Source organism: Aquila chrysaetos, chromosome 1, assembly GCF_900496995.4.
Source record: "Aquila chrysaetos chrysaetos chromosome 1, bAquChr1.4, whole genome shotgun sequence".
NCBI lineage: Eukaryota > Metazoa > Chordata > Aves > Accipitriformes > Accipitridae > Aquila > Aquila chrysaetos.
This window is the reverse complement of record NC_044004.1, coordinates 31,872,974-31,893,241: the sequence shown is the minus strand read 5'-3', so window position 1 is coordinate 31,893,241 and position 20,268 is coordinate 31,872,974. Positions and strand designations below refer to the sequence as shown.

The 20,268-nt window shown below is 42.6% G+C and overlaps 1 protein-coding gene across 3 annotated transcripts in view; it reads left to right on the top strand.

The window, feature by feature from the left end:
* The window catches only part of DLC1 (DLC1 Rho GTPase activating protein), a 214,807-nt gene extending 194,745 nt beyond the window's left edge, over positions 1 to 20,062 (top strand). For all 3 annotated transcript variants that reach the window (XM_030017058.1, XM_030017067.2, XM_030017078.1), the window contains 11 exons: positions 3,889 to 3,952; positions 6,835 to 8,261; positions 9,435 to 9,611; positions 11,530 to 11,689; positions 11,932 to 12,130; positions 14,472 to 14,685; positions 15,090 to 15,204; positions 16,102 to 16,323; positions 17,030 to 17,247; positions 17,424 to 17,597; positions 18,117 to 20,062. In XM_030017058.1, coding sequence (XP_029872918.1) covers positions 3,889 to 3,952; positions 6,835 to 8,261; positions 9,435 to 9,611; positions 11,530 to 11,689; positions 11,932 to 12,130; positions 14,472 to 14,685; positions 15,090 to 15,204; positions 16,102 to 16,323; positions 17,030 to 17,247; positions 17,424 to 17,597; positions 18,117 to 18,237 — 3,091 coding nt within the window. In that variant the 3' untranslated portion in view covers positions 18,238 to 20,062. The remainder of the gene's footprint in view (positions 1 to 3,888; positions 3,953 to 6,834; positions 8,262 to 9,434; positions 9,612 to 11,529; positions 11,690 to 11,931; positions 12,131 to 14,471; positions 14,686 to 15,089; positions 15,205 to 16,101; positions 16,324 to 17,029; positions 17,248 to 17,423; positions 17,598 to 18,116) is intronic.
* The last annotated feature ends 206 nt before the right edge of the window (positions 20,063 to 20,268 follow it).

The following is a 20,268-nucleotide window of genomic DNA, read 5'->3' as shown; positions in this document are numbered from 1 at the left end:
GTAACAGGTATAATGGGGTTGGAATTTGCCCTATAAGAAGGAATTAAGAATTTAAATCCATCAAGAAAATATTTTAAACTTTAAAGCTAGATCATACAGTTACATCAGATTGAAAATTGTCATTTAAAATGCATAAATCTAATATTCTGCATTGCTTCCACTTTTCTTGGGTGCATGGGGTGAGAATTTCTCCTGTTGAGAGATTTCTCCTGATGAGAGCAGAATGTATTACCCGGGGTTATAGCCAAAGTAGAACTGACTGGTATCTATAACAAAGACTTCACATTATAAGCCCATATTTTAACTTATAAATTAGCTGAAGTTAGCTGTTCACACTGCAATTTTTGATAGTGAATGTCTTGTTCAGGCTGGCTGTCTTTTAACAACTTCAGGCTAAACTAGTTTGGCCATTTCTGAGGAGAGGACTAGGAAAAATGCATCGTTTGCTCATTTCTGAGCGAAGCTCCAGTGCCTCATGTTTTGGGTGCCGCAGGTCCAGGCTTCCAGGACTGAGAGACAGGTCCTGTTGCATTGGTCACCCTCGGGAAGAAGGGTTTTGCAGAGGCAGGGTGAAGGAGGGTGAGAGCCTGGGTAGGAGTACATGGAGGGTGAGGAAAAGTGACGTCTTGGAGTTAGAACGCTCCACAGGAGTAAGGTACCATCTGGATGTGAAGACGTATAGAGAGAGGGCTGACTCAAAGGGATTTATCTACATGATGGGAAAGAATATTATCTTGTCATCCAGACAGTCATCCAGAAAGCGGCTGGGGTAAGAGGCATTGTAGAAATTGCAACTGACATAGCCAGACAGTGAAAGCGGCTGTAACTGCTGTCTGCAGCAGTCCTGCCCCGTCCCTCCATCTCCCATCTTGTCCTCGCGAAGGTGTCGCCGAGACAGGTTTGGGCAGAATAAGACAGAGCTAAAGAATGAGGGAGACCTGCTGACTGTCAGCAGGGAAACGATAAGTTGAATTATACCTGGGAATGGAATTACCAAAGGAGAAGGTCCAGAGCCAGAAGAGAAAATTGCATTTCATTAACAAGCATCGATTTGATGAGAAGATCTGTAGAAAATGAATGTGTGCTTATATGCTTAAAAAGTGTTGCAAAACGTACGTAAAGGTTAATGACAGTTGTATAGGTAACTCTCATCCTGGCAAAGCCTAAACTTTGTAAGCTTAGCTTTGCAGACTCAATAATGTGTTTGGAAGGCAGTTGTGCATATTGTACTGTGTTTTCAGTGTCCTATAGCTCAAGGAACTGGGCACTGCTGAACTTGAGCAGAAGTTAAAGCAGGATGTGTGATGTATATAATGAAAGTTGCAGACCTGAGGCAATTGCTGCAGAGCATTTAGGTTTTAAAAGGGAAACTGGTTTTGTGATGAAATCATGTCAAACGTGTAACAGAGCCTTTATTTGCCTCGCTGCTATTGTATTTAACCTTGCTCATTGGGGGTTACCTTATCTTGCCTTCATACTCATTTTTGTGAGGCGTGCGCCGGGAGATCTTTTTTTCTTAAACACTCTCTGTGGAAACAGAGGTCTTTGCTCTACCCTTTTCCACCTATTTCAGGGTTTTAATTTGAGTAGGAGAAAAGTCTGGGGATGTAATCTTTGTGAAATCAGAGATCGTCTTTATTAGCGGGCAGACAGGCTGGAGCTAGATAAAGCCTGATACAGGGATTCGGTGATAACTTCTCTCTGCTTAAGTCAAAGGTTGCAACACTGTGAAATTTGTAAATTATTACACAATATAGAACTGAAGCCAGCTTAGTATTCCCTGGTCTTGAGGTCCAGGAGTTTGAGAGGAGAAATGTTTTTTATAGCAGAGAGAGGGAGGCAGCTTTCTGCTGCTGTGTGGCCTCTCAAAAACCAAAAAAACAGTTTTGTTGTGTAGCGTGTAGATGGGACATTCACCCTTCGCCCACGCCATAAATACAATCCCTCTGAAATTCACTGGACTTGTGCATGTACCCACCAGCTGCAGCTGACAGGACCGAGCCTTCTGCCTTTTAAAGTCAGAGCAAAGATGAAAATAGAGAGATCTGGATAACTTTCCTAACCTGCCACTGCCCTACTATTTGACCCATGGCAATTCTTCCTGTTTCTCTTCTTTTCTGCTGTGTTGTGGCTGGGTCTAATTATAGATCAAACTGCCTTTTTTTTTACTTCACGACTGCAGCAAAAGCACCGGTAGGAGCTTTTCCATTTTCTTTGATGGCCTCAGGATCAAGCCCTGTGTAAATACCATCTGCAACCAATCCTGTGCATAAAAGGCGAGGGAAAAGAGAGGAAACTAGTAATTCTTCCTGTGCACACATTTTCTAGATTCAAGTTACAAGTTTCATGAATCTGAAAAGACTCATCTGAAGCAACAGGACAAGGCAGCATTTCTTTTTTTTTTTTTTTTTTTTGTTTTTGTTTTTCAAAACTGCTGATACAGGCTGTTCTTTACACTTTGCTCAAACGAATTATGTGAAAATTATACAACTTCCTTCAGAATGAATTAGGCTTTTTAAAGCTCAGTTTTGCTTCTGTTGAATTTGGGCTGCGGTCCGGCTGAAGGAAGGGGGCAGCTCTGCTCCTCTGCCTCCCCCTGCACACACTGCCCTTCACGCAGCTCGGGGAACTGACTTGGGAGAAATTCAACCCAACAAAGTATTGAAAGATTAGTTTTCAGCTCGTTTAGTTTCCTCATCCAACCCACAATATAGCCTCACGCGTGCAAGTATTAACACAAGGGACCAAACCATCGCTTCCATGAAGCTGCTGCTTCAGCTTTTCTGCTGCCTTCTGCATCATGCCCAGCCTGTTCCTGCCCTTTGCCTTGCCATAGCACCAGCATTTCTTTAACCACGCTTTACCAGTGTAGATTTTAGCTGAGCCATGTCCCTGGAGCAGTTTCTGGGGAGGCAAGGGCTGGGAGAAGGGCAGGAGATCACAGCAGCCTGCACTCAGCCATACCTAAACTGCCGTGGAGCTGTGTGTTTAACAGTGCCAAATTTTGCTCTAGTTTAAGCTCTTTGTGCTCAGCCCTGCACACTGAGCTTCTGGGGAAGACAGGTAATTTTTTTTTGGTTTAGGGATACCTACCGGATCATTAGCTCACCAGGGAATAGAGGGATGCTTATATACATTCATACAGTACTTCAAGATATGCATCCAGCCTGCTATCACATTTCACAGGGAGGTTGGTTAACTGCTGGTGCTGCAGCATTTTATTTTTGTTTAAATCTTAGTCCTTCAGGACAACATTTTTATGTACAAAAGAAACTTTCAGTTTAGGAAGGAAAAATCAGGTCTGTATTTTGGTTTGGTTTTTTTTAACTGGTGAGTTGTCTTGTCCCAGGACTGTATTGAAAATAATCATTGTTCACAAACAAAACAGACACCTAATAAGTGGAAAATAAGTTTTCCTCTGGGAGGTTTTAGCTTATAAAGTACAATTGTAAAGCAGCATGCTTTTTTCACACAGGCATATGTACACAGTGTCAAATAAGAAGCCTTTTCCGGTATTTTCTCCCGTTATTTTCTCTCTGTCAAGATTGATTGTTTCAGGTTTGCTATTTAAACAAATGTAATTATTACAATTCATTGGATATAATGCACTCCTCAACTTAGTCTAGGTTTCCCTTCACTTCTTTTTACTTTGATTCAGGTAATTGTGACAAATAGTCATCCATCCTCCATCCCTCCCTCTGAAGTTAGAATACAGCCAAATGTAATGGGTTAATGGTTAAGTATAATTAGGGCTCTAATTGAAACTCTGCTTGTTGCTATTTGTATGCAAAGCAGGTTGGGGACAGCCTTTGCAAAAGCTTTTGAACTGGAGTAGCCTGTGTCAAAACACTGGAGTGTTCTCTTAATATGGTTTCCTTTGCTTTGCAGGCGCTTAAATACTTTAAACAAATGTGCAGTGATGAAGCTAGAAATTAGTCCCCACAGGAAAAGGGTAAGTTCCTTTAACATCTTCTGTTACAGCATTGTACATTAATAAAACTGAAAAAAACCCACCTAGCAGATTGCTTAGCTGCAGTTTAGGATAACACCTGAGTAGAACCTGGCAAGGACACACAGTCAAAGTTCTGCTTACATTTCATTCTGTGTTCTCACTGAGTGAAAACTGCAGGGCTTGGCCGCGAGTAAAGGTTATTCGTCTACCAAACTCTTCCCCGAGCTGCTGCTCCCAGTCTGAAATCAGGCACTGGCCTTCTCTGCCTGTCAGTGAGGTTGTCCATGTTGTAGCATATATTACCTGCACTCAGGCAGGATTGTAAAGAGTAGGCTTGATGGAGGAGATCCTGACCAGCCACGATGAGCTGACCTGAATGTTAGAACATCGTCTTTGGCGTCATCTTCACAGTTTTGGTTCTTTGCCATCACGTTAGAATTGTATTTATTTTATTGTGATGTAGACAGGATCAGCTAGACTGTGCTTAGCCTGCAGAGGAATGAGCCGATCCTTTGTAGGATTGGGTACATTGTTCCCTTGTTTTTTAATTACATAGCTCAAAATTAAAGCAATATATTTACAGAATACGTCAGCTACCTTTTTAGAAAGTTTTCATGTTTCTGCAAGTTCAGCAGAAAGTTTGCAGCGGGACTTAGAAGTGTTTCCTGAATTTTCAGGATCCCTGTGGAGCGTGGTGAGAAATAAGAGAGCACCTACTGTAATTTCAGTAAGGTAGTACTGGCAGAAAGCTGAGTTGCTGGAGTTTGCTAGTAAGGTGCCACTCAATAGCTGTCTTAAAACTATGTGTGTGTCCTAGGAGGGATCAGCAGTTGATACTGTCCCCTGGGATATGACAACTGTAGATAAAGATGACTGAGCTAAGGCAGTACAATGCTGCCCTACCCTTAACAAGAATGCATACAAATGCTCTGAGGTTGTTTACCAGGAATTAATCCCCTCTTTCCCTATCTGTTTGTGGTATGTTGGAAACAGCATCCAAGCTCCAGAAGATAACACTCTGAGGCAGCATATGTAGGAACTCTTTAAAAGTAGGGGTAGACAGCTGGATTGCCATTTATGACTGCCAGAAGATTTTTCCTCCTTGTTCCTGAACCCTGTTAACACTGGAATGATCAGTATTGCTGTTAGAGGTCAGGCCAGACCCGACTTCAGGTCCAAACCCCAGATCTTCCGGAGTCTGGACATTACCTTTTGTTTCAGTCCTTCCTTATTTTCATTCACCACCCACGTTCTGGCAGATGGACTTAGATCCTATTCCCTTTTGTTGTTAACTTTATTAAAATCAATACTTAGCCTTTAAAGCTTTTTAACACCAGGGAAAAATTGTGCTGACAGAAACATATGTTTCCTTATGTTTGCATTGACCTCTTTGCAAATTAAGATCACTTTACTGCTCCTTCTTTTTTCCAGTCAAACCACATTCACCACCAAACCATTATTATTATCCATTGGCAGTTTCAAGTGACTCTTTTCCTCCTGAAAACATTAAATAGGTCTTCGTCTGAGTCATGGACAGAAGTAGTTTGTAGTAGTTGGGAAACAAAGAAAATGACGCTTGCTCTGTCTCGTGTATTTGGTTATAAAAAATAAATATGGTGTTTGACTTATTTTCCTGAGCTGGTGAAATGTGCTATAAAAAAAAAACACACCAGAAAACTAGGAGAGGGTCAGGAACTAAAGTATGCATAAATAAAATTTCTGAAATATGAATAATTTACTTGTTTTTCAGAGAATACATGTTTGTGTTCCTGGCACACAAATAGTTACAGTTTGGGTCATGCATGTGTGTTTGTTTTTAAATTAAAGCAATCTAAATAAATGAAGTGAAACTCGTGGAGCTGGGTGGCAATTCGTGTTTCCTGCTCTGAACACCAAAGGTTATTTTGTGGTTTCATGGTGTCATATTAAAATATCTTCATTGGTTTTATTCTTCCAACATGAAATTTTCCAGATATTTGGACGACCAAATATGTCAGTCCCAGGATCATTCCCTTTCAGTATTTAGATGAAAAGATTGTAGGCGTAAGTGATGTACGCGCAATTGTGCCCCCTGGCATTACTCATACATCAAATATCATCAGTGGAGATGTTATTTACAATTTACTTACGTGCTATACTGTCAGTGAGCTCTTGCTGCTCGCTATCTCTGAGTGTTAAAGTTTGCCTGAAGGGAGACTGAAGTAGAAACTTCACAGGACATTCTTAACATGTTAGCTGCTAGCCTGTGGGAGGAAGAGTGGACCAGGTAAGAGCCTGGAGGCATCGCACTCTTGCTGTGCAAGAGCTTCTTTTGCTATCTCATTAGTCACAGTGAGGAGACCCTTCAGACTTCCCGAATGGGTAAGGAATTAAGCTGCTACAATTCAGAACGTATGAGAAACATCTCGTAATTGCAAAGAGGAGTATAAACACGCAGCCACTATCAACAGAGTGTAACTTTGGAGAGAGTCCAGAGGGACCCCAACCCCTGACTGACTCCAGTTTAAAATTTTATGCATGCCAGGAATTTCCATTGATCTGAGGGCTGTCCACTGTGACCAATTAATTAAGTCTGTGGATACTAGGGTTTTTAGAAAAGAGCAATTTAAAACAGATTGCATTGTTTGTTTCTTTTTATGGAGCATATCTCTTTTGTATTTAAAAACTGTTAAAATATATTGCCTGTCCCATGTTATCTTTTCCTGTGATGGGCTTTATGGCCTAATCTTCCTCTCCCTGAAGTAAAAGACTGTTTTCACTTTAAATTCAGTGAGAACAAGGTCATGCTTAAAGCAGTTTAGTGGGCATTGTATTTAAATGCAACCACCTTTGCCGTTTGGGCAGTTTGCAAGCAGTACTTTCAGGGTTCTTCCTCTTTGCAGAGCGAAGATTCAGATGAAGATGAACCTTGTGCAATAAGTGGCAAATGGACTTTTCAGAGGGACAGCAAGAGGTGGTCAAGGCTTGAAGAGTTTGATGTGTTTCCTCCAAAACCAGACTTGAATACCCCCTCCCCGGAAGCTCCTCACCTTACTAACGCAGCAAGCCATGAGAGTGTGCTAACAGACCTCAGCGAACGCCAGGAGGTGGCTTCTATTCTGAGCATCAGCAGCACCAGCAGCCACCAACCAACCCTGCAGAGCGAAGCATCTACCACTAGGACAAACTCGGTTGTGAGCGTTTGTTCATCAAACAATTTCGTAGCAAATGATGACTCATTCAGCAGCCTGCCCTCGCCCAGGGAGCTGAATAGCTTCAGCTTCAACACGAAAGCCAATGAGAAGAACGCCAAGTCCAAAACAAAGAGCCTGCTCAAGAGAATGGAGAGCCTGAAAATCAAGAGCTCTCACCATGGCAAGAGCAAAGCTCCTTCAAAGCTTGGCCTTATTATTAGTGGGCCCATCCTGCAGGAGGGCATGGATGAAGATAAACTGAAACAACTTAACTGCGTGGAGATTTCTGCCCTCAACGGCAATCACATCAGCCTCCCCATGGTACGAAAGAGGAGTGTCTCCAATTCCACCCAGACCAGCAGCAGCAGTAGTCAGTCTGAGACGAGCAGTGCCGTCAGCACACCCAGTCCTGTCACGCGAACACGCAGCCTCAGCGCGTACAATAAAAGGGTGGGCATGTACCTGGAAGGCTTCGACCCCTTCAACCAGTCAACGTTCAGCGACGTGATGGAGCAGAACTTCAAGAACCGGGGGAGCTTTGCAGAAGACACCGTGTTTTTTATCCCTGAAGATCATAAGCCCGGCACTTTTCCCAAAGCACTCTCCAACGGCAACTTTTCCCCAACAGAAAGCAGCGCCTCTGTGAACTGGAGGACAGGGAGTTTCCACGGACATGGCCATCTCACCCTCCGGAGGGAAAACAGTGGTGACAGCTCCAAAGAGCTGGGCATGGGGAAAAGGCGCAACTCCTCCAGCTCGGTCAGCAGCCGCCTGAGTATTTACGACAACGTGCCAGGCTCAATCCTGTATTCCAGTACGAGCGACCTGGCCGACCTCGAAAATGAAGACATATTCCCAGAACTAGATGACATCCTATACCACGTCAAAGGGATGCAGAGGATAGTAAACCAGTGGTCAGAGAAGTTCTCGGACGAAGGGGACTCTGACTCGGCACTCGACTCCATCTCCCCGTGTCCTTCCTCTCCAAAGCAGATCCACCTCGACGTAGATAATGATCGAACAACACCGAGTGACCTTGACAGTACGGGGAATTCACTGAATGAAACGGAAGAGCCCGTGGGGATGCAGGACAGGAGGGACTCTGGGGTGGGCGCATCGCTGACACGGTCCAGCAGGTGAGGTTGGGAGCGCTGGGACTTGGGGTGGCCCCAGGGAGGTCCCGTCAAGCCTGAGTGGCTCTATAGTAGCTGCACCACACTCAGTTAAGGTGCAAGAGAAGTTGTGGCCATTCAGGCACACGCGTGCTGTTCCCATTGCTTCCCAAAACAATTATAGGCAAGGGAAGTATTTGCGCAAGACTTTTAGACAAGTGATTCCCACACTTTGTAGCTGTGTGTTTGTATGTTCAGCCTGAGTGGTCATTGAAAAACAGCCTGCTCAGCAAGTCAGCATTAGGAGCAATGTGAAGGCAGTTTTGGGGAATGATAATTCTTCAAACTGAAATGGTGTGTGGGAGGGAGAGGGACCTCAAGTAGGATTATTCACTTTTTAAGTTGGCTAGGAGAGCCGGTGTAAGTATGGTCTGGTTTGTGTCAGTGTGTAGTAAAAGCCTTGACTTTTAGACTGTTTCAAAAAATTGCACTTTTCAGTAGCAGGCTGCTTCTTAATAGCATGCTAGGGCATTAAATCTGCAGGGAAAATGAGGTTTGTTTACTTTCCCTTGATCGCTGTAGCACAGCGGAGGACTGGGGGAGTTCCAGTGGCCTCCCAGTTTCTGCTGGGAGTTTTACCACGGGATGGATGGATGACCATATTTTGTATTGTGAGTAGAGCAAGGAGCTGAATTCTTTCTAGCTTTGTTTCCAGTTTTCCTTTAAAACTGGTGCAAATCATTGAGGGCCTGCTTTCTGCTGTCATTTAGTCGCCTACAGCTGCTCATTTAAACTTAATGGGACTTTTAGAAGTGCGTAGTTCCCATTTGATGTGGATTAAAAATTTGGGGCGTTTTTTCTTAATGGAGTTTTTTGATTCCCACTGCCTTAATACTGCAAGGGCTTTTTCTCAAAAAGGGTGTTGGAGCCCTCGGAGGATATCTGATAGGGCCAGACTATGTAATTAACACTGAGCTGTGGGTCAGCTCGGAGAGCCCGTTCCCGTCTGAAGCACGTGCAGGTGCTGCATTGCACCAGCTGAGGCGGAGACGCTGCCGGCTGATGCCTATGAAATCTCAGAAGACAGCGGCTGCCAAGGGCAGGGAGCTCAGCAGTACGTTTGCAGTAATTCCTGCACGTGTCTTGCAGAGACATTTCAGTGACCGGTCCTTGCTCTGTCCCCCATCTTCTCCGCAGGCACAGGCTGAGGTGGCACAGCTTTCAGAGCTCCCACCGGCCCAGCCTCAGCTCGGCGTCGCTGCAGATCAACTGCCAGTCCGTGGCGCAGATGAACCTGCTGCAGAAGTACTCTCTCCTGAAGCTGACTGCTCTCCTGGAGAAGTACACGCCTTCCAACAAGCATGGTTTCAGCTGGTAAGGGCACAGTGCCACGTGTAGACAGGCCGACTATACGAGCATGACAGTTGCGCTCGTCCTAAGCATCTTTTGGAAAGATGCAATGAATCCCTCCGTCCCTCTTTTTCCATATTTGCACTTCTTCCTCCAGCCTGTGCTGACAGTGATTTGTGGTTGCCTAAGATGGGGCTAAAATCACTAACCCTTTACGTAAGCGTAATCTTATTAGGCTTGAGAAGTATGTTTACAGGGGGCATGTGAGGGAACAAAAGCAATGAAGTACAGGCCAGCTTTCTGAGCAGGAAGATGTCCGCTATCCACAGCAAAAGAAGGACTAGTCGTTTATTGAGGCAGTTAGTGAGGAGTGGCACAAACCTCAGTAGATCTTAATAGGCTTGCTTTTCTTCAGTTATTCTTAAATATTTGCATTAGTTTCTCTATATAAGTATGTAATTAAATAATGTAAATTTCCTTTAGTTCTAGGGTCTCGTTAGCCAAAATCTGTCTCCTCTCTTTAAAGCACTATAAATCCAATTAGCTTGCACAAAAGGTGGCGGAAGGGAAGAAAGATTGGGAGAACCACGGAGTTTTTTGTAGGCAGCAATTTCTGCTGTGGCCAGGTGTTTGTAACCCAGTTGAATGTTTTTTGTTGGAAGAATGAAATAGAAAGCTCTTTTATTATTGTATGTGCAGTACAGCCTGTGTAACCTTCAGGATGCAAAAGACGCAATAAAATTTTTCTTCTCCCTACCACAGGCCAGCCTCCTCCCTTCCCCAGGAGTCATAGAGAGTATTTAGCTTCAGCATCAAAGTACCTCCTGTTCAAAGGCTGTTATTATGTCAGCCTTTCTAAATACAGAAGTTGTTTGTTCTGAAAGACAGAAATAAGTATTGACCAGTTATCCCTGCATGCTTCAGATTCTCGGTGGAGATCGCAATGTGTTTTTTCACATTCCATTGGCATGTTTTTTGACAAAGCAAGTATTATTCATACATATATCAATAATATGTACGGCAATACAAATTGGTTCTGTTTTACTATGTAACAGATTAGTCAGCTGTAAATCTAATGCACTGTTTGTATAGCCGTACTGTATATTGAAATGTTAAATAGGTCTCCCTGTTTTCCAGTGCTGCTGTGTCCTATTAGTTGTTGCACTGGACATTAGCTTTTCTCCCTGTTTAGGAAAATGACCTCAATATTTTCACATTTTAATGGCTTTTTTTTTTTTTTTTCCCTTTATGAAACCAATACTCTTGGGGACCTGGGAGTAAATCATTCTTTTGTATTTAGTAACTTTTTCCTTGGAGTCATAAGCAGATGGAAAGGCCTCTCATTGAAACTGGAGTGGGAGGTGGGGGTAACAACAGTCACTGGCTGACAAGGAGGGGGGTCCCTCAAAGGGGTTGTTTATAGAGCTGAAGTTTTTAGCTGACAAACTCAAATGTATTACATCAGTTTCCTGCTGTTATGCACACTGGTGGGTGGTGGACCCAGTTTGAGGACTTTGCAGAACAAGTAGTTGACATACAAAAGCTCATTGTTCAAATGCCCATCTTTCCCGAAACCTAAAGAAGCAGTGTTACAAGGGGTCACTGACCGCAGGATTTATTTTGACTGTTTTGCAATTCAGTCTGGCCCCTGCAGTTTTACCCTGTAGCTTTTGTCCTACTAATATTGATGGAGTAGCACCACATCAACACTTACAGGCAGCATACTGCCCCGAATGTCAAGCCTTTCTCTTAGAGAAACTCTGTTTTCTGTCCTCTCCCCCTTCCCAGGCCTGAGTGGATTAGCTGATTTATACTGTCACTGCTTTTCATATTACTAAAGTGTTTCACTTATTTTCACTGACTTTCTGAATTACTGGAAATACAGAAGATAAATGGTCGACAGAGGTTTAATTTGATTTTGTCATTCCCTTTGCTTAAATAGGGCAGTACCAAAATTTATGAAAAGGATAAAGGTGCCGGATTATAAAGACCGAAATGTGTTTGGAGTACCGCTGCAAGTCAATGTCCAGCGCACAGGGCAGCCTCTTCCACAGAGCATTCAGCAAGCCATGCGGTACCTCCGCAACCACTGCCTGGATCAGGTGGGTTTTGCTGTAGTCTCATCCCACACGCATGCAGCACCCAAAGCCCAGCCTTCCATTAATTGTTATTGTTCCTGAATCAGCCTGAAAAAAGTAGACTCAAAACAGGACAAAATAGATAATTAATGCAAGGAAAGCTTTCCGTGAAATTAGAACCCATAAGTAAGAAGCTAAAGAGCATACTTACATTTCAGATTTGCTGGACTCATTGTAAATGTATTTACCTTTCCATATATATTTAGGTTGGACTGTTTAGGAAATCTGGAGTCAAATCAAGAATTCAGGCTTTGCGTCAGATGAATGAGAATTCAACAGACAGCGTCAACTATGAAGGCCAGTCTGCTTACGATGTAGCAGACATGTTAAAGCAATTCTTCCGTGATCTCCCTGAGCCTCTCATGACCAACAAACTCTCCGAGACCTTCTTACAGATATACCAATGTAAGTAGTGAGATTTCTATGGCAGATGGCAAATGGTCATTTGTGTAGCAAGGGTGGAACTTTCTAACACCGCTCCTCTGGGCACTATGTGTGTTGCATATGTTGGTCTTTGCCTTTCTCCAGCAGCAGTTGTTTAATGATTTATAGTACAAGTTCTTTTCATTTCACCTTTCTCTGTAGTTTGGGAACACATTTAAATCCTCCATCACTTGCTATAAAGTTTCCTCTCTTCTTTGAGCATACTTCATATTATGGTTTGAAAATAAGCCACATCTGATGTGGCTAGGTAGAGGAGCTGTGCAAACACTACATGAAGAGAGTTTGGGGCTTTTGAGGGGATTGAAATCCACTAAATTACTGGGATTTTTTTGTAAGAGCAAGGCTGCCAAAAAATTTCTATTTTCTTGTAATTCATATTCTTCTATCCTTCACCACAACTTTTGAAAACAACCTTTAAGTTGAAAGCTTTTCTGTTACTGATGTGTAGCTACTTTACTGATATGTACCATAAACAGAAAGTGCTAAAAATAAACCACATCAAAAATGGAGTTTATCAATGCATGTGAAAAGAAATAGTTAATCTTTCTGAGATGGTAGGTTCAACTCCAGCAAGGGAGACGTTCTTTTTTGTGAACTAGATAAATTGAGTTCTGTATAGATAGTAATTGTGTGCTGGATCCTTCCAAACAGCACCTTGTCTTTCAGAAGTTTTCTTCAACGTTGTTTCATTGGGAATACTCTCACTTTATAAAATGGCCAAAGATGAATTAATATTTGGTGACCAGAACTCCAAAGCCTTTTGAAATATTCATGGCGGTCCAGACTGATTGATTGATGTACTATGGGCACCTTGCTGATCCTGTGGTTTCTCTCCCTAACACCACCCCAGCTCTCTCCCCGTGTATTCTTCCCATGGCAGCACAGCTACAACAGAACTTACTGCAAAAACACCTTCTTTGAGCTCTTGCTGTATTTTATACCTTCCTTATGTTGGTTACAAAAAGGTTACAGGAACTTCCTTCAGAGCTCCGTAGGTGGAGGTGATGGCTTAAAATAAAAACATACATACCGTTATTTCAGTGCACACGGGTTTTTTGTGTGTTTGGATTCCCAAGAAGGTTTATGGAGAAAATTAATCAGACTCTCCACTTCTGTGGATATTAAACAGCAACTCTTTGTGGGTTTAGTGCCAGAAGAAGTTTGACAGAGCATTGCAGAAGTATCTGTTCCTTTCCTTTTGCAGGCGGTAGGTCTGAGGAATCCCCAGAGGTGGTCGGGAAGTATTATCTCTGTGTTAAGCAAAGAGCCTTAAAGCAGCTGTAATTTTTGCTTGCCTGCAAAGGACAATATTTCCCTTTGCTTTGGTGTCGTGCACCAGGCTGCGCACTGGAATTGTCCGCACGTGGCTTAAATGTGCTTTGAGCTGATTGAGGGGAGCGTGTGGAAAACAGTGGATTTTTATTTAAAATTGCTTTCTAAACTCACCTGCTAGCCTTACAGAGTTGCTGAAGCCCAGAGCAAATACCAATTAAATATCTGGTTAGCACCATGTGTATTATGAGACATGCAGTGAGGGCGGTGTGGTGCTAATGATGATATAAATGCTCCAGGACTCAGACTATGATGTTGTCTTCAGAGATGGCTTATTGGAAATCCCTTTATGAGAAGCAGATCTGGTCTGGGTTATTTCATTTTTTCTTCCCTTCAATTTTGGAGGAGAGGGCCTTATATAGAGACACACGTCAAATTTTTCCAATGGCTGTTTGTTGTTAGTAACCAAGGAGCTGTTTAATGGTATGGGGCTTCACAGCATTGACTTTCTTTTTCCACTGCATGACTTTGAATGATCTGCTCAATAAAGCAACCCTCTGTGTTTGGTAAAGCACTTTCTGGATATTTTATGACATCATTGTTGAAAAGGTTTGCTAGCCAATTTATTTAATTAATTCACCTATTCTAAAATGCATTCATGTTTTGAATTTCTTTGAAAGCCAAAGAATTTCTAAATTGGCTGGACTGTGTTTGCTTGTTCAGTGCCTGACTCCAGGCTTCTGTCATTTTAGTGCATCTGCGGGAGCATGTAGCTGTTGAAATTAAATCTAAAATTAACTCTGGCCTAGGCACAACTTCTTCTTGCTTGCATTTCTTGTGAGGCAGGAAATAGCTGAGGGTAGTTAAACTAGTGGGTTAAAAAAAAAATTCCTTCATGTTTCCTACGAATGGTATGCATCCTGAAGGAAATCAATTCAAATATTTGAAGCTGGAGTTTGCTTTGGGATGTATTCATGCTGTGTGTGTGGAAAATCAATGGGCTGATGAGAGAATTACTAATATTATGCAGATGTGCCAAAGGATCAGCGTCTCCAGGCTATCAAGGCTGCCATTATGCTTTTACCTGATGAGAACAGGGAGGTCCTCCAGATTCTTCTCTATTTCCTGAGTGATGTCACAGCTGCAGTGAAGGAAAACCAGATGACACCAACCAACCTGGCCGTCTGCTTAGCACCTTCCCTCTTCCACTTAAACACTCTCAAAAGAGAGAATTCTTCCCCAAGGTATGTCTCTGGGGAGCAGGGCTCATTGCTGCTGGTCCCGCACCGCAGCTAGTGGCAATGCGCAACAGGCATGGTCTAGCATTGACCCTACTAGTTGTGATCACCTCGGACATCTCAGAGGGCACCGGGTGTAGAACGGTTATGGGATCCTACCTTTTGTTAGAGATTTGTTAAGATATGAGCAAGTTCATAAGAAGGAAGAAACATCAGGGATTCCAAAGAAAAAGTTTGGAGAGAGTAGCGAGAGAAGGCGGTAACACTATGCCAAGATTTGGTCCTGGGCAGCACTGCTCTAAATCACCAGCAGATTTGGGAATCCTACTGTTTTCTTACCAAGCATCTCTCTGCTTCTGCATTAAATAACTGGATTTGTGTGTGTGTGTGTGCTCTTTTCCCCTGTGAAGGGTGATGCAACGAAAACCAAGCCTGGGAAAACCTGACCAGAAAGACCTAAATGAAAATCTGGCTGCAACCCAAGGGCTAGCTCATATGATTGCTGAATGCAAGAAGCTCTTTCAGGTAAAACACCTATTTGCAAAACTGATGGGTGGAATATTGGCCAACATGGCTTAGATCTGCCGTATAATGGAAAGCTAGGAAAGTCTCTTTGTTTTAATGAAGTTTAATACATGATAAATAGCTTTTTAAAAAACTTTGCATCCTGATCTGGGTGCATACATGAATTAGAAGTCGTGGTAGAAGAAAAGAGAGTTGTTTTGTTGGCACTGGCACTCAAAAGTCATGAGGCAGTTGTGGGGTTTGGGACATTTTTGTTACATCCAAGCTGCATTTGAAATATGTTTTCAAGCTTTTATTGTGCAGCCATGAGGGTCTGTGAACTTCAGCTGTAATTACAAAGCAAGAAGCTCTTTCCAGGAATTTCAGTGCTTGTGTTATACTTAAATTCCCAAGAGTTAGCAAGACTAGGCCACAAAAGCATCCTGGAACATGACACTGTCAAACCGTAGGTTGAACGATCTGTAGGAACTAAAGCATGCTCTCTCTAGGGCCCGGGATGGAGAACCAGACAAGCCTTGAGTCCTGGTTTTCCTCACTGTCATTGAATCTTTTCAGAGCCCTCAACTGAAGACATGCCTGTCTCTTTTCTTGCGGCTGACAACTGATCCCTCCTTCCTTCAGTCTGCAGGATGAACTGTGCTGTGGGAATGGATCAGAGTTGTGTAGAAAAGAGGGATACTCCACAGAAAAAAATAAATAAAGACACTTTGAGTTAAATCAAAGTCACAGACTTAATTTTGGCATTTCTTCACATTGAGTGCTCAACCTGATACCTCCACGTCCCACCACTTACAAAACTAGTGTACCCATCTTTCTGTGGCTATCAAGCTGCTAGACTAACTCTGTGATTTGGGGAGAGAGCTGCAAGAGGATAATTTCACCCTTGTCGTCCCTCAGATACCTGAAGAAATGAGCAGGGGCCGGAACTCATACACGGAGCAGGACCTGCGTCCCCTCAGCCTGGAGGAGCTCCGGGGCGGCAGCAGCACAGCCGAGCCCTCCGACTACCACTGCTACCTCCAGGACTGCGTGGATGACTTGCTCAAAGAGATGAAGGAGAAGTTTAAAGGCTGGGTCAGCTGCTCCACCTCAGAGCAAGCAGAGCTGGCGTACAAGAAGGTATGCGCTCTGTCACTCACGCCACAGCTCTGGCTTTTAGCTCATCTTCTCCCATATACGCAGGCTTTTGACATAGGATATTACAGAAGGTTCAGTGCACACCTTTACTTTGCAGATAGATTTAAGAAAAAAACCCTTGATCTTTTGACATAGTTGCACAATGTCTAGAAACAACATGTCTTTCAGCAGTAGTCAGCTAACATGCACCGATTTGTGTTCTTCTGTTTATCCAGCCCAGGAATGTTTGCTGTGTTGCATTTACACACCTTCACTCACGTGTGCAAAGCTTTGACAGGTTGAGTGAAGCCTCCAAGCACTGTCACTATGCAGGCAATAGGAAAGAAGTTTCTCAGCTGCAGTCTTGCACAGCTCAGAGCTAGCACAGGGAGCACTTTTTCAATGAGGCTTAAGATATTTGAAAATTAAACTTGAAAAACTAGGTTATCTTTCTGTAGCATCACGATCTAGTAGTGGCCCATACTGGAGAAGATAACTGTAACTTAAAAATAATTTGGAAGTCAGCGTGCAGATGCCTTTGGCTGTTTGTTAGGAAAAGAACCTTAGTCTGAGCTTATGACAAGCTTAGTACAATATATGCATACATGCGTGTGTATTTAATTTGCTGTATGTAGCCAACACTAAAATAGAAAGGAAAAGAAAGTGTAAGGAAGAGTAAAACTGAGGACTCTGTACTGATTTTTCCCAGGTATGTGAAGGTCCCCCTCTCCGGTTATGGAAAACTACCATTGAAATCCCAGCTATGCCAGAGGACGTTTTAAATCGTTTACTTAAAGAGCAGCATCTTTGGGATGAAGATCTTATAGATTCAAAAGTAATCGAACCTTTGGATAGCCAGACAGATATATACCAGTATGTCCAGAACAGCATGGCACCTCACCCAGCCAGGGACTTCGTAGTCTTAAGGTAATACTTTTATATGTGATGATGTTTATATCCCACACATACGGCAACCTTGCCTACAATTTCTGTATAATATAAGTTATTTAGGTAAATATCTATTTGTGCATAATTTGAAGTCTTATTAGATGTTTGAATTACTGTTTGTCGAAGATAAGACTTTTTTTCTTCTTTTTTCTTAGAACATGGAGGACAAACTTCCCCAAAGGAGCTTGTGTGCTTCTTGCAACTTCAGTGGACCATGACCGTGCTCCAGTGGCAGGTGTTAGAGTCAATGTGCTCCTGTCTAGGTATCTGATTGAGCCCTGCGGGTCAGGAAAATCTAAACTTACCTACATGTGCAGAATTGATTTAAGGTATGAATTTCCACTCTGTCCTTTTGTGGTGGTAACTTTTCTTGTATAGTTTCCGCAAAATGTAGACAGTTCAACAGGCTTTAGTTTGGCCAGTAGTAGGTACTTCTGAAAGGCATAAGCACAGGTCTCTGAGATGTCACAGAAAATTGGCTTCAGTGCGCATCTAACAGCAGGTGTGGTTTGTTGCATTAGAAGCCTCCAGGATGTGCTCCACCACAGCTATTGGTATATAAACCCATGCCTTCCTCTGACAGATGTATTTGGATGCAAGGGCATGTAATATTAAAATTAAGTTAGTAAAGAGGACCAAGTTCTCACAAAACTCATAACTTTTCCTCACTGCAGCAAACGTGGTTTTGAGCAAGTCTGTACATTAGTAAGGCTGAGCTGAGCAATAAGCAGTAATAAGATTTCCTAGTCGGGCATGTAACCACCTAGATATGTATTTGATTCTGTCTAAGAAAATGCATGCAAAGTTACTGGAACCTGCTTCATCATTACTTTCTCTCCACGCATCAGGGGCCACATGCCAGACTGGTACACCAAGTCTTTTGGACACTTGTGTGCATCTGAAGTCGTTAAGATACGAGACTCTTTCAGTCATCAGAGTCTTGAGAGCAAGGAAGTAAAATCCAGGTGACTACTGAAGAGGAACAGCCATGCGCTCCACACCTCAGCAACGTAGACATTACACAAAACTGAGGCTTGTCCGCTGCAGACCGGACTATTGCACCATCTGCAAGTCACGTCATGAAGGGATGACAGCATGAGAACTTGACTGTGAGCATTACTATAGGACTGTGGCCATACCATACACTTTAAAGCTGCTTCCTGTCTGTGTAAGGTCTATAGTGTAGGCCTTGACTGGAATACATAGGAGGACTGTGCAAAGAAAAAAAAAAGTATTGTACTATTAGATGGTTTGAATTGCTTCTGAGAAGCAAAATTCTTTAAATGCAAAATATATTATGAAATATGGTGAAGGCTCATCATTCCCATGTGAAATATTTAGCTTTATGTACATACCCATGTCATTTTATTTGTAGTGCGTTGAGGGACTGGTGTATCCACTGGAATAGTTGGTACTCTTCAATGTGTTCTCACTGAGATAAGCAGAGAAAGGTTTGCACAGAGATTAAAGTGTGAATGAGTGTGTTGATGGTTGAAAGGATAGCAGAAGTCGAACTTGACATGTGTCTGGTACACTGGTAGGCAACCAGAATGGATTTTAGTATGCTGGATACAGTTCAACCTAGAATAGGACTCCCCTGTGGACCAGGAGTAGCCATCCCTCCCATGTGCCAGTTCTGCATTTTCCTCAGCCCTAACCTTGTTAAAAATCCTAAGCAGATGTTACAAGAGGCTTGCTCTGATTACTGCCCACTCCTTGTCCAGATGATCTTTTAGGAGTGATTAGCAGTTCTATAGCAATTTTAAGTAAATATACTTCCGAGCAACATAGCAGCTTAGAAATGAAATGTCTGTGCAACAGTGAAAAGAGCCAGTAATGTCAGTTGTTAATTTGCCAAAAAATGTTCGTTGCTTTTACTCCTACCTGCGTTAACTATAAGTGTTTTAATGAGCTTTTATATATTTTACTGTATTCTAACGGCTCAAGAGGAAAAAGTCAACACTGGAGTTGCGGTGCCGGGAGGTGGCAGGACTCCTGCAGCAGCAGGTGGGGTGACATGGGTAGGAAGAGTCGCACGAGCTCTCTCCCTTTCTCTCCCTCCTTTGCCCATTTTCCGAAAAGCTGCATGTTAACACGACCAGAACCTGGATGTGAGCAATTTGGAGGGTTATATTTGGGGGCAGAGAGGAGGGTGGGGTTTTGTGTTGGGGTTTAAACCCTTTGGGATATTCCCCCCTCCTTGAGAATCAACTTGTATGAACTGTAGGAAGTCATGAGGTCCTCTGGAAAGGTGTCTTTCTGTAGGTTTTACTGTAAAGGTAAAGGTTTGCTTTCGAGGTGCAGTATTAAGTGATAAATGTATTTTGTGGCGAGGGTATGAATGAGTTGCAAGACGGAATTTTGACTGAGACTTTGTTACCATTGTCAGTATTATTTTAAGCATTTTGATGAAGATTTTTTTATTATGGCAAATAATGTAGTACTTCCAGTAACAATGTTCCTCATGAGTAGGAAAACCTTGTATATTCTTCTACATCAAACACTTTTGAATTTGTAAAATTGTATGTTGTACATACCATTCTATTGTAAACATGTATACTTGCCCACAGTGTACTGTCAAACATAGATAAAGCATGATAAAGATTATTTAAAATATACCTGTATTTATACCTCAGATATTCTTTTTGGGTTTTTGTACCTCAAGTATGTTTTCTATTGTAAATGTGCTTTACATGACTATGATCTACGTGAGAGAAAGGAAAATGTTTAACTTGCTATAGATGTCTGTACAGAATATACTCAATAAGTGCACTATTAAATGTTTAAAATTGGAGAAGCATAATGGTTTTTATTTTATTCTGCATCCTTCCTTCCACTTTCATGCCCAGAGGAGGCAGCATTTTTCTTACCACTGTTTCTTTACATACTAGCCTCCCTTGCCCTCTCCCAGGCCAGTATTTTTAGCATTGTTAAAGGCAAGTACCAAAGCAATTTCAAAATTTTTGGAAGACAAGCCTTCATGATGGCAGACAGCTGGAC